General features: G+C 41.5%; 2 protein-coding genes across 10 annotated transcripts in view; one reads left to right on the top strand and one right to left on the bottom strand.

The window, feature by feature from the left end:
- The window catches only part of alms1 (ALMS1 centrosome and basal body associated protein), a 172,784-nt gene that overhangs the window by 87,670 nt on the left and 72,058 nt on the right, over positions 1-13,056 (top strand). The window lies entirely within an intron of this gene.
- The window catches only part of si:dkey-33c12.4 (uncharacterized protein LOC560112 homolog), a 37,601-nt gene continuing 25,010 nt past the window's right edge, over positions 466-13,056 (bottom strand). For 5 of the 6 annotated variants that reach the window (XM_061886538.1, XM_061886536.1, XM_061886535.1 and 2 more), the window contains 3 exons: positions 11,052-11,154; positions 6,219-6,325; positions 466-3,705 (listed from right to left, as the gene is read on the bottom strand). In XM_061886538.1, the coding sequence (XP_061742522.1) occupies positions 3,591-3,705; positions 6,219-6,325; positions 11,052-11,154 (325 nt within the window). In that variant the 3' untranslated portion in view covers positions 466-3,590. Of the gene's footprint in view, positions 3,706-6,218; positions 6,326-11,051; positions 11,155-13,056 lie in introns of those variants that run through there. The other variant, XR_009804159.1, reaches the window with a different exon arrangement.

Genomic DNA, 13,056 nt, shown 5'->3' on the forward strand with positions numbered 1-13,056 from the left:
GATCTTATCCTTCCGGTCATAACCCAAAGCTCATGACCATAGGTGAGGATGGGAACGTAGATCGACCGGTAAATTGAGAGCTTTCCAGCTCCTTCTTCACCACAACGGATCGATACAGCGTCCGCATTACTGAAGACGCCGCACCGATCCGCCTCTTGACTTCACGATCCACTCTTCCCTCACTCGTGAACAAGACTCCGAGGTACTCGAACTCCTCAACTTGGGACAGGGTCTCCTCCACATCCCGGAGATGGCACTCCAACCTTTTCCGGGCGAGGACCATGGACCATGGACATCCCGGTCGCTTCACACTCTGCTGCGAACCGATCCAGTAAGAGCTGAAGATCCTGGCCAGATGAAGCCATCAGGACCACATCATTTAATTGGGTTCTGACGTTAATTTTACCGCTGAAATTTGGTCATTTCCCAACCAATATTCCACAACACAAATACAACGTTGACACATGCTTTTAGACAACGTTTAATTGGGTTCTGATGTTAATTCTACCGTTGAAATTTGGTCATTTCCAACATTTAATCAATGTTGGGTTCTGACGTTGATTTGACCGTTGAAAATTGGTCATTTCCCAACCAAGATTCCACAACAATAATACAACGTTTAATTGGGTTCTGATGTTAATTTTACCGTTGAAATTTGGTCATTTCCTGACCAATATTCAACAACGATAATACAACATTTAATTGGGTTCTGACGTTAATTTTACCGTTGAAATTTGGTCATTTCCCAACCAATATTCCACAACACAAATACAACGTTGAAACATGCTTTAAGACGTTTAATTGGGTTCTAATGTTAAATTTACAGTTGAAATTTGGTCATTTCCAACATTTAATCAATGCTGGGTTCTGATGTTGATTTGACCGTTGAAAATTGGTCATTTCCCAACCAATATTCAACAACGATAATACAACATTTAATTGGGTTCTGACGTTAATTTTACCGTTGAAATTTGGTCATTTCCTGACCAATATTCCACAACAATAATACAACGTTTAATTGGGTTCTGACGTTAATTTTACTGTTGAAATTTGGTCATTTCCTGACCAATATTCTACAACAATAATACAACGTTTAATTGGGTTCTGACGTTAATTTTATTGTTGAAATTTGGTCATTTCCTGACCAATATTCTACAACATGCTTCTTGACGACATTTATTCAATGTTGGGTTCTGACGTTGATTTGACCGTTGAAATTTGGTCATTTCCTAACCAATATTCCACAACACAAATACAACGTTGACTCATGCTTTTAGACAACGTTTAATTGGGTTCTAACGTTAATTTTACCGTTGAAATTTGGTCATTTCCCAACCAATATTCCACAACACAAATACAACGTTGAAACATGCTTTAAGACGTTTAATTGGGTTCTAATGTTAAATTTACAGTTGAAATTTGGTCATTTCCAACATTTAATCAATGCTGGGTTCTGATGTTGATTTGACCGTTGAAAATTGGTCATTTCCCAACCAATATTCAACAACGATAATACAACATTTAATTGGGTTCTGACGTTAATTTTACCGTTGAAATTTGGTCATTTCCTGACCAATATTCCACAACAATAATACAACGTTTAATTGGGTTCTGACGTTAATTTTACTGTTGAAATTTGGTCATTTCCTGACCAATATTCTACAACAATAATACAACGTTTAATTGGGTTCTGACGTTAATTTTATTGTTGAAATTTGGTCATTTCCTGACCAATATTCTACAACATGCTTCTTGACGACATTTATTCAATGTTGGGTTCTGACGTTGATTTGACCGTTGAAATTTGGTCATTTCCCAACCAATATTCCACAACACAAATACAACGTTGACTCATGCTTTTAGACAACGTTTAATTGGGTTCTAACGTTAATTTTACCGTTGAAATTTGGTCATTTCCCAACCAATATTCTACAACAATAATACAACGTTTAATTGGGTTCTAATGTTAAATTTACAGTTGAAATTTGGTCATTTCCAACATTTAATCAATGCTGGGTTCTGATGTTGATTTGACCGTTGAAAATTGGTCATTTCCCAACCAATATTCAACAACGATAATACAACATTTAATTGGGTTCTGACGTTAATTTTACCGTTGAAATTTGGTCATTTCCTGACCAATATTCCACAACAATAATACAACGTTTAATTGGGTTCTGACGTTAATTTTACTGTTGAAATTTGGTCATTTCCTGACCAATATTCTACAACAATAATACAACGTTTAATTGGGTTCTGACGTTAATTTTATTGTTGAAATTTGGTCATTTCCTGACCAATATTCTACAACATGCTTCTTGACGACATTTATTCAATGTTGGGTTCTGACGTTGATTTTACCGTTGAAATTTGGTCATTTCCCAACCAATATTCCACAACACAAATACAACGTTGACTCATGCTTTTAGACAACGTTTAATTGGGTTCTAACGTTAATTTTACCGTTGAAATTTGGTCATTTCCCAACCAATATTCCACAACACAAATACAACGTTGACTCATGCTTTTAGACAACGTTTAATTGGGTTCTAACGTTAATTTTACCGTTGAAATTTGGTCATTTCCAACATTTAATCAATGTTGGGTTCTGATGTTGATTTGACCGTTGAAATTTGATCATTTCCCAACCAATATTCAACAACAATAATAGAAAATTTAATTGGGTTCTGACGTTAATTTTACTGTTGAAATTTGGTCATTTCCCAACCAATATTCTACAACAATAATACAACGTTTAATTGGGTTCTGACGTTAATTTTACTGTTGAAATTTGGTCATTTCCTGACCAATATTCTACAACAATAATACGTTTGAGTGAGTTCTGATGTTAATTTTATTGTTGAAATTTGGTCATTTCCTGACCGATATTCTACAACAATAATACAACGTTTAATTGGGTTCTGACGTTAATTTTACTGTTGAAATTTGGTCATTTCCTGACCAATATTTTACAACAATAATACAACGTTTAATTCGGTTCTGACGTTAATTTTATTGTTGAAATTTGGTAATTTCCTGACCAATATTCTACAACAATAATACAACGTTTAATTGGGTTCTGACGTTGATTTGACCATTGAAATTTGGTCATTTCCCAACCAATATTCCACAACACAAATACGTTGAAACATGCTTTTTAGACAACATTAATTGGGTTCTGATGTTAATTTTACTGTTGAAATTTGGTCATTTCCTGACCAATATTCTTCAACATGCTTTTTGACGACAATAGATAACATTGCTCTTCTAGAAGTAGATAGAAAGAAGTGTAATGAGGAGTTGGACCACCATGACAGACCCAGCATCTGTTAAGCAAAAAAGGAACACGACGGCCTGCTGCCCTCTAGTGGCGACTGCCGGTGTACATACCATTATTTCAACAACTATACAACATAAAATCCAACAAAGTTGAGGTGTGCTAACCCCTCAGTTGGTGTGCAAAAATCTGCAAACCAGTCCAGTTATTGACTGCTATCACGTCCAGGCATAGACCTCATTACCAACCCCAAGTCCAGATCCCAGTGGCACCACCCTGATGGTGCTCATGTCACCGTGTGTTTTGTTTTGGATCAGCTGTTGAACTTGTCCTTGTCGATGCCCTCGCGCCCGGGCACGTGTCGGTAGGTGCAGTCCTCCTGCGTGCACCCGGTGGTCCTCCAGAAGAAACACTCCCTCTGAAACCATCTGGACACCAGGATTGGAGAGGACAATGGACATGGTTTTTAGAGCCCAGACTCGATACGGCCTAAAAAACAACACCTAAATCTCTATGATTTACGAAATTATTTACCTACATTTTACTTTGAGAAGTATTTTAATTTGAATAATGTTCTTTTGAGACCAGATATCAATCAAAGATTATTTATATGGCCCTTAACCCTTGTGGGGTGTTCGGGTCTGTGGGACCCAGCGCTAATAGATATGTGGAAATTGATGTTCTGCATAACACACACACACAGCAGGCCTAGACAGGAGGAGGACAGAGTGTAGGTTGTTGCGTTTGGACCAGATGTTACTCCGGGGGAATTTAAATTGCTGGTCAATCCCAAGTTATTTTGATGACACATAAGCTGAGTTTAAATGATAGCCCAGAACCGAATAGGTATTTTGCAATTTATTCCAAAGCTTTGGGGGGACCAACCTAAAAAACAACACATTCAATTCCCGTCGCCTAGTTGATCTGAAAACCCTACGGAAGCGCTGTCTTCTTCAATATCTCCCCCGCCCACACCCACCGGAACGAATACACATATCTGTTGTTCTGCTAAGTAAGCCTGAGACAAGAAGAGATAAGAAGGGAGTATAGCTACTCCTTACAATCCTAAAGCTTCAAGGTTAACACATAGATTACTAGCGGACAAACAGAGAGGGAACAAACGGAATAAACTAGCTGTTTTCAAATATGACTTTGAATATAGAAAGGTAACTCTTAAATATGGATGTATGTAGATATCTATCTCCGTCAGAGGGTCAAATGTGCGAGAAAATGAGAGCAGACAGTGTTGACAACACAAAAAGAAGAATCCCTGTGGGATGCAGAAATTGGCCGAGAAATATTCAGTGCGACGTTCATATTGTTGTTACTCGGCCAGCTTTTGTGGGTCTGATGGACCCCTCGCATTCTGTGGCTTTTAATGCCTCATCATCAAACACAAATTTTCTCCCGAAATTCAGGGGGAGCTGGAGGGGGCGTGGCCTCCAGCTCCATGCGGATCTGAGTGAGGACCGCCTGTTTTCACGTCCGCTTTCCCACAATATAAAACAGCGTGTCTGCCCAATGACGTTATAACTGTAGAATGATCGAGGGCGAGTTCTTGGTTTCTTATGTGGGTTTATTGTTGGGCAGTTTCATTAACGTCCTCCCAGCGCGGTAACAACACACAACAACAGCAGTCACGTTTTAATCTACCGAAAAGCAGTTCGTCTGCCGTAAACAGCAATGTTGTGACACTCTTAACGGGACAATACTGCCATCTACTGTGCATGCATATGGATGGAAAAAAAGTGACAGAGAATAGAACAAGGATGGACAATTCAACCCTTAACAATGAGTTGATGAGTGTTGTGTGTGTATACGTGTAAATAAATGAACACTGAAATCCCAGTATTTATTTTATATATATATATATATATATATATATATATATGAAATACTTGACTTTCAGTGAATATATATTTTATTATATATAAATAAATATAAAATGGTGAATTCTAGCTGTAAATATACTCCGCCCCTCTTAACCACGCCCCTCCCCCAATCTACCCAAACGACCACTTTGCTGCTGCCAAAAATGTATTTCAAGTAATATTTTGATACTGACAAATCTTACCTTTGCATATTTTACTGGAATAATACCCTTATGAGCATTACATCTATCAAAATCAAGTACCTACTCTACTGTTTACTTGCTGATGTACCCTTTTTAGAGCTAACATCTACCCAAACGACCACTTTGCTGCTACCAAAAATTGATTTCAAGTAATTTTGATACCGACACATCTTCCATTCATCCATCCATTTTTGTCAGACTAATCATGTATGTATATTATCACACAACTTTAGTAGGCTTAAGTCCGTTGCTATCGTTATTAGCTATTGTGCTCAAGTTAGACTCTTCTATCTGTGCAAGGACGAAACTTCTTGTCTGAGGGGTGATCGTTATTTTAGCCCGCTAACAGCCAAGGACTTCAAGGACCTCAACGCAGATAAGACGACAGAGACAAGGCACCCAGCACATTCCGTCACGTATTGTGCGTCCTGTCCCTGCTTCGCATTATATATTTGACCACTCCTTTTAGAGGCGGCCTCAGTGATGTTGACTGTGGAACTCCTGAATAAATAGAGGGAGGCGGGAGCTGAACTTTAGAGCGTAGGGCGAAACCGTGACTAAGTGTGCAGCTCCATGCGTTCTCCTCATGAGCTAAATTGAACTCTGTCTCTGCATGGTTCCTTGCTTCTTGTCTGTTTAATAAATGTCATCAGTGTTTGAACCTGACAATTTGCTACCGCTTGTCCCTTTTGGGGTCGCTTCAACATTTCAAGAAGTAAACAGTACTTGTGTTATGCCCATAAGGGTATAAAATACGCAGGGATACGAACTCCGATTTTGGGGCGGCAGCAGGAATTAGGCGGTGGACGATAATTAAGATTAGTGTACGCTGCAAAACAGGATGTTCAGAACTTGAGGCGTTCCCACCTCCGTTGAGAGGCCGGGTCACTGAGCTCCGCCTTGGCCATTCCAGGTTCAGCGTTGCTCCTTATGGGGGACCGCACCTCCAGAGTAGACCCCTCCAGCGTCATCCCCTGCAAAAGAAAAGCATTTGCAGAACTTCGAGTCCGGGTCATGGGGGCGTCGGCATAAGCAGAGACCCCCAGAGTTTCCTGTCCCCGGCCACGCCCTCTAGTTCTACGGGGCTGTGATACCGAGGCGTTCTCGGGCCAGCTTTGAGACATAGTCCCTCCGTGTCCTTGGTCTGGCCCGAGGTCTCGTCCCGGCTCACCAGGGAGGCGTCCGTAGTACAAAACCCAATACTTGTGAAGTTGTCACGTTGTCCGTCCATCCATTTCTACCGCTTATTCCCTTTGGGGTTGCGGAGGGGCGCTGGTGGCTATCTCAGCAACAATCGTGCGGAAGGCAGTGTACACCCTGGACAAGTCGCCCCCTCGTCGCAGGTTGTCACGTTGTGTAAATGGTAAATAAAAATCCTTTTCAACTTATATTCAATCGAAGAGACTGCAGAGACAAGATATTTCATGTTCTTTTTGGCAAATAATCATGAACTTACAATTTAATGGCAGCAACACATTGCAAAAAAGGCATTTTTTTTACCAGTGTGTTACATGGCCTTTCCTTTTAACGACACTCAGTAAAGGTTTGGGAACTGAGGAGACGCATTTTTGAGGTGGAATTCTTTCCCATTCTTGCTTGATGTACAGCTTAAGTTGTCCTGCCTCGTATTTTAGCCTTCATATTGCACGTGGCTTGGCCTTGTCTTGCTGAAATAAGCAGGGGCGTCCATGCTAACGTTGCTTGGATGAGGACAAAACCTGTATGTACCTTCCAGAATGAATGGTGCCTTCACAGATGTGTAAGTTACCCATGGCTTGGGGGGGCTAATGCACCCCCATACTCATGCCGGCTTTTCAACTTTGCGCCTAGAACAATCCGGATGGTCCTTTTCCTCAGTGAAGTGAATTATATTTATATAGCGCTTTTCTCTAGTGACTCAAGTGCTTTACATTGTAAAACCCAATATCTAAGTTACATTTAAAGCAGTGTGGGTGGCACTGGGAGCAGGTGGGTAAAGTGTCTTGCCCAAGGACACAACGGCAGTGACTAGGATGGCGGAAGCGGGAATCGAACTACCAACCGAGCTATACCACCCCAAAACATACTGTCTCAAAACAATTACAAATGTGGACTCGTCAGACCACAGAACACTTTTCCACTTTGCATCAGTCCATCTTAGATGAGCTCGGGCCCAGCGAAGCCGGCAGCCTTTCTGGGTGTTGTTGATAAATGGCTTTCCCTTTTGAATTGTAGAGTTTTAACTTGTACTCACAGATGTAGCGACCGACTGTAGTTACTGACAGTGGTTTTCTGAAGTGTTTCTGAGCCCATGTGGTGATATCCTTTACACACTGTCACTTTTTGATGCAGAACCGCCTGAGGGATGGAAGGTCGATGACCAAGAAGAGCGCGAAGTTGGAATATAATTACAACACTTTATGTACATAGTTATATACATATTTATATAATATTTACATATTTATATAATATTTACATATTAAAATAATATGTCACTACAAGCTCCATTCACAGACAGAGTCCCATTACTTTTATAATAGTGTGAGAGTCCAGACCATAGTGGATCTAACATAATAGTGAGAGTCCAGTCCATAGTGGATCTAACATAATAGTGTGAGAGTCCAGTCCATAGTGGATCTAACATAATAGTGAGAGTCCAGTCCATAGTGGATCTAACATAATAGTGAGAGTCCAGTCCATAGTGGATCTAACATAATAGTGTGAAAGTCCAGTCCATAGTGGATCTAACATAATAGTGAGAGTCCAGTCCATAGTGGATCTAACATAATAGTGAGAGTCCAGTCCATAGTGGATCTAACATAATAGTGAGAGTCCAGTCCATAGTGGATCTAACATAATAGTGAGAGAGTCCAGTCCATAGTGGATCTAACATAATAGTGAGAGTCCAGTCCATAGTGGATCTAACATAATAGTGTGAGAGTCCAGTCCATAGTGGATCTAACATAATAGTGTAAGAGTCCAGTCCATAGTGGATCTAACATAATAGTGTAAGAGTCCAGTCCATAGTGGATCTAACATAATAGTGTGAGAGTCCAGTCCATAGTGGATCCAACATAATAGTGTGAGAGTCCAGTCCATAGTGGATCTAACATAATAGTGAGAGTCCAGTCCATAGTGGATCTAACATAATAGTGAGAGTCCAGTCCATAGTGGATCTAACATAATAGTGTGAGACTCCAGTCCATAGTGGATCTAACATAATAGTGAGAGTCCAGTCCATAGTGGATCTAACATAATAGTGAGAGTCCAGTCCATAGTGGATCTAACATAATAGTGTGAGAGTCCAGTCCATAGTGGATCTAACATAATAGTGTGAGAGTCCAGTCCATAGTGGATCCAACATAATAGTGTGAGAGTCCAGTCCATAGTGGATCTAACATAATAGTGAGAGTCCAGTCCATAGTGGATCTAACATAATAGTGAGAGTCCAGTCCATAGTGGATCTAACATAATATTGTGAGACTCCAGTCCATAGTGGATCTAACATAATAGTGAGAGTCCAGTCCATAGTGGATCTAACATAATAGTGAGAATCCAGTCCATAGTGGATCTAACATAATAGTGTGAGAGTCCAGTCCATAGTGGATCTAACATAATAGTGAGAGTCCAGTCCATAGTGGATCCAACATAATAGTGTGAGAGTCCAGTCCATAGTGGATCTAACATAATAGTGTGAGAGTCCAGTCCATAGTGGATCTAACATAATAGTGAGAGTCCAGTCCATAGTGGATCTAACATAATAGTGTGAGAGTCCAGTCCATAGTGGATCTAACATAATAGTGTGAGAGTCCAGTCCATAGTGGATCTAACATAATAGTGTGAGAGTCCAGTCCTTAGTGGATTTAACATAATAGTGAGAGTCCAGTCCATAGTGGATCTAACATAATAGTGAGAGTCCAGTCCATAGTGGATCTAACATAATAGTGTGAGAGTCCAGTCCATAGTGGATCTAACATAATAGTGTGAGAGTCCAGTCCATAGTGGATCTAACATAATAGTGAGAGTCCAGTCCATAGTGGATCTAACATAATAGTGTGAGAGTCCAGTCCATAGTGGATCTAACATAATAGTGTGAGAGTCCAGTCCATAGTGGATCCAACATAATAGTGTGAGAGTCCAGTCCATAGTGGATCTAACATAATAGTGAGAGTCCAGTCCATAGTGGATCTAACATAATAGTGTGAGAGTCCAGTCCATAGTGGATCTAACATAATAGTGAGAGTCCAGTCCATATTGGATCTAACATAATAGTGAGAGTCCAGTCCATAGTGGATCTAACATAATAGTGTGAGAGTCCAGTCCATAGTGGATCTAACATAATAGTGAGAGTCCAGTCCATAGTGGATCTAACATAATAGTGTGAGAGTCCAGTCCACAGTGGATCTAACATAATAGTGAGAGTCCAGTCCATAGTGGATCTAACATAATAGTGAGAGTCCAGTCCATAGTGGATCTAACATAATAGTGTGAGAGTCCAGTCCATAGTGGATCTAACATAATAGTGAGAGTCCAGTCCATAGTGGATCTAACATAATAGTGTGAGAGTCCAGTCCATAGTGGATCTAACATAATAGTGAGAGTCCAGTCCATAGTGGATCTAACATAATAGTGTGAGAGTCCAGTCCATAGTGGATCTAACATAATAGTGTGACAGTCCAGTCCATAGTGGATCTAACAGTATAGTGATAGTCCAGTCCGTAGTGGATCTAACATTACAGTGAGAGTCCAGTCCGTAGTGGATCTAACATAATAGTGATAGTCCAGTCCGTAGTGGATCTAACATAATAGTGTGAGAGTCCAGTCCATAGTGGATCTAACATAATAGTGAGAGTCCAGTCCATAGTGGATCTAACATAATAGTGTGAGAGTCCAGTCCATAGTGGATCTAACATAATAGTGGGAGAGTTCAGTCCATAGTGGATCTAACATAATAGTGTGAGTCCAGTCTATAGTGGATCTAACATAATAGTGTGAGAGTCCAGTCCATAGTGGATCTAACATAATAGTGTGAGAGTCCAGTCCATATTTGATCCAACATAATAGTATTTTTAATATTTTTTTTTATTTATGGCGGCCGTAACAAATAAATGAATGTGTGGGAAACCCTGAACTTCAGGTTGCAGGTTCGATCCCCGCTTCCGCCATCCTAGTCACTGCCGTTGTGTCCTTGGGCAAGACACTTGACCCACCTTCTCCCAGTGCCACCCACACTGCTTTAAATGTAAAAATGAGATATTGGGTGTCACTATGTAAAGCGCTTTGAGCCACTAGAGAAAAAGCGCTATATAAATATAGTTCACTAGTTCACTATTCAGTTGAAGTTGAAAAGGATTCGCAAATCCTTGTATTCTGTTCTTATTTACCATTTACTTAACGTGACAACTTCACTGAGACTCTGAGTCTCTCCTGGAAGACCGAGGTCCTCAATCTGTCCCTGAGGGTGATCCCAGACACCCTGTGGAGGAGACGACCTTGTCCTCTCGGTCATGACCCAAAGCTCGTGACCGTGGGTGAGGGTAGGAACCTGTAAACCTTCTCAACCACAACAGACCGTCCGTCAATCTCCCGTTCAAGTCTTCCCTCACTCGTGAACAAGTGAGGGAAGGCAGAACTTCCCTCCCGACCCGAGGATTATTAGCAGGACTTTCCCTTTTTTTTAGTTTGACCCGGTCAAAGTACAGTTCTGGTGCGGACACGTACGTGAATACGCCGTATAGCTTCCGCACAGTCCTCTTCTCGGGCGTAGTTTATGTAGGCGGTTTGTTGATCCAGCAGCATCTTCACCTTGTACACTGGCCCCACTCTAAGGAAGAACACAGAAACCTACTTGACCAGGTCTTCTTCTGTGGGACTTCAGAAATCTGTCAGGTCAAAGCAGTTGGAATCTACAAACCCTGTTTCCATTTGAGTTGGGAAATTGCGTTTGATGTAAATATAAACAGAATACAATGATTTGCAAATCCTTTTCAAGCCATATTCAGTTGAATATGCTACAAAGACAACATATTTGATGTTCAAACTCATAAATAATAATTAACTTAGAATTTCATGGCTGCAACACGTGCCAAAGTAGTTGGGAAAGGGCATGTTCACCACTGTGTTACATCACCTTTTCTTTGAACAACACTGAGGAAACTAATTGTTGAAGCTTTGAAAGTGGAATTCTTTCATGGGGCGGCATAGCTCGGTTGGTAGAGCGGCCGTGCCTGCAACTTGAGGGTTGCAGGTTCGATTCCCGCTCCCGCCATCCTAGTCACTGCCGTTGTGTCCTTGGGCAAGACGCTTTACCCACCTGCTCCCAGTGCCACCCACACTGGTTTAAATGTCACTTAGATATTGGGTTTCACTATGTAAAGCGCTTTGAGTCACTAGAGAAAAGCGCTATATAAATATGATTCACTTCACTTTCCCATTCTTGTTTTATGTAGAGCTTCAGTCCTTCAACAGTCCGGGGTCGCCGCTGTCCTATTTTACGCTTCACACATTTTCCATGGGAGACAGGTCTGGACTGTAGGCGGGCCAGGAAAGTACCCGCGCTCTTTTTTTTTTATGAAGCCACGCTGTTGTAACACGTGCTGAATGTGGCTCGGCATTGTCTTGCTGAAATAAGCAGGGGCGTCCATGAAAAAGATGGCAGCATATGTTGTTCCAAAACCTGTATGTACCTTTCAGCATTAATGGTGCCTTCACAGATGTGTAAGTTACCCATGTCTTGGGCACTAATAATAAATAAATAAATAAATAATGATAAATGCGACCCCGAAAGGGAATAAGCGGTAGAAAATGGATGGATGGATGGGTTGTACTTTTATAGTGCTTTTCTACCTTCAAGGTACTCAAAGTGCTTTGACACTACTTCCACATTCATCCATTCACACACACATTCACACACTGATGGAGGGAGCTGCCATGCAAGGCGCCAACCAGCACCCATCAGGAGCAAGGGTGAAGTGTCTTACTCAAGGACACAACGGGCGTGACGAGGTTGGTACTAGGTGGGGATTGAACCAGGGACCCTTGGGTTGCACACGGCCACTCTCCCACTGCACCCCCATACCATCACAGCTGCTGGCTTATCAATTTTGCGTCGATAACAGTCTGGATGGTTCACTTCCCCTTTGGTCCGGATGACACCATGTGGAATATTTCCAAAGACAATTTGAAATGTGGACTCGTCAAGACCACAGAACACTTTTCCACTTTGCATCAGTCCATCTTAGATGATCTCGGGCCCAGAGAAGACTGCGGCGTTTTCTGGATGTTGTTGATAAATGGCTTTTGCTTTGCATAGTAGAGCTGGCGCAGTGGGAGAGTGGCCGTGCGCAACCCGAGGGTCCCTGGTTCAATCTCCACCTAGTACCAACCTCGTCACGTCCGTTGTGTCCTTGAGCAAGACACTTCACCCTTGCTCCTGATGGGTGCTGGTTAGCGCCTTGCATGGCAGCTCCCTCCATCAGTGTGTGAATGTGTGTGTGAATGTGGAAGTAGTGTCAAAGCGCTTTGAGTACCTTGAAGGTAGAAATGGCTATACAAGTACTTACAGATGTAGCGACCAACTTTTTTTTAGTGACAGTGGTTTTCTGAAGTGTTCCTGAGACCATGTGGTGATATCCTTTAGAGATCGATGTCGGTTTTCGATACAGTACAGGTCACGGTCATTCAATGTTGGTTACGTGGAGTGATTTCTCCAGATTCTCTCAACCTT

Source organism: Nerophis ophidion, linkage group LG24 (assembly GCF_033978795.1).
Source record: "Nerophis ophidion isolate RoL-2023_Sa linkage group LG24, RoL_Noph_v1.0, whole genome shotgun sequence".
In the NCBI taxonomy this organism is placed as follows: Eukaryota; Metazoa; Chordata; class Actinopteri; order Syngnathiformes; family Syngnathidae; genus Nerophis; species Nerophis ophidion.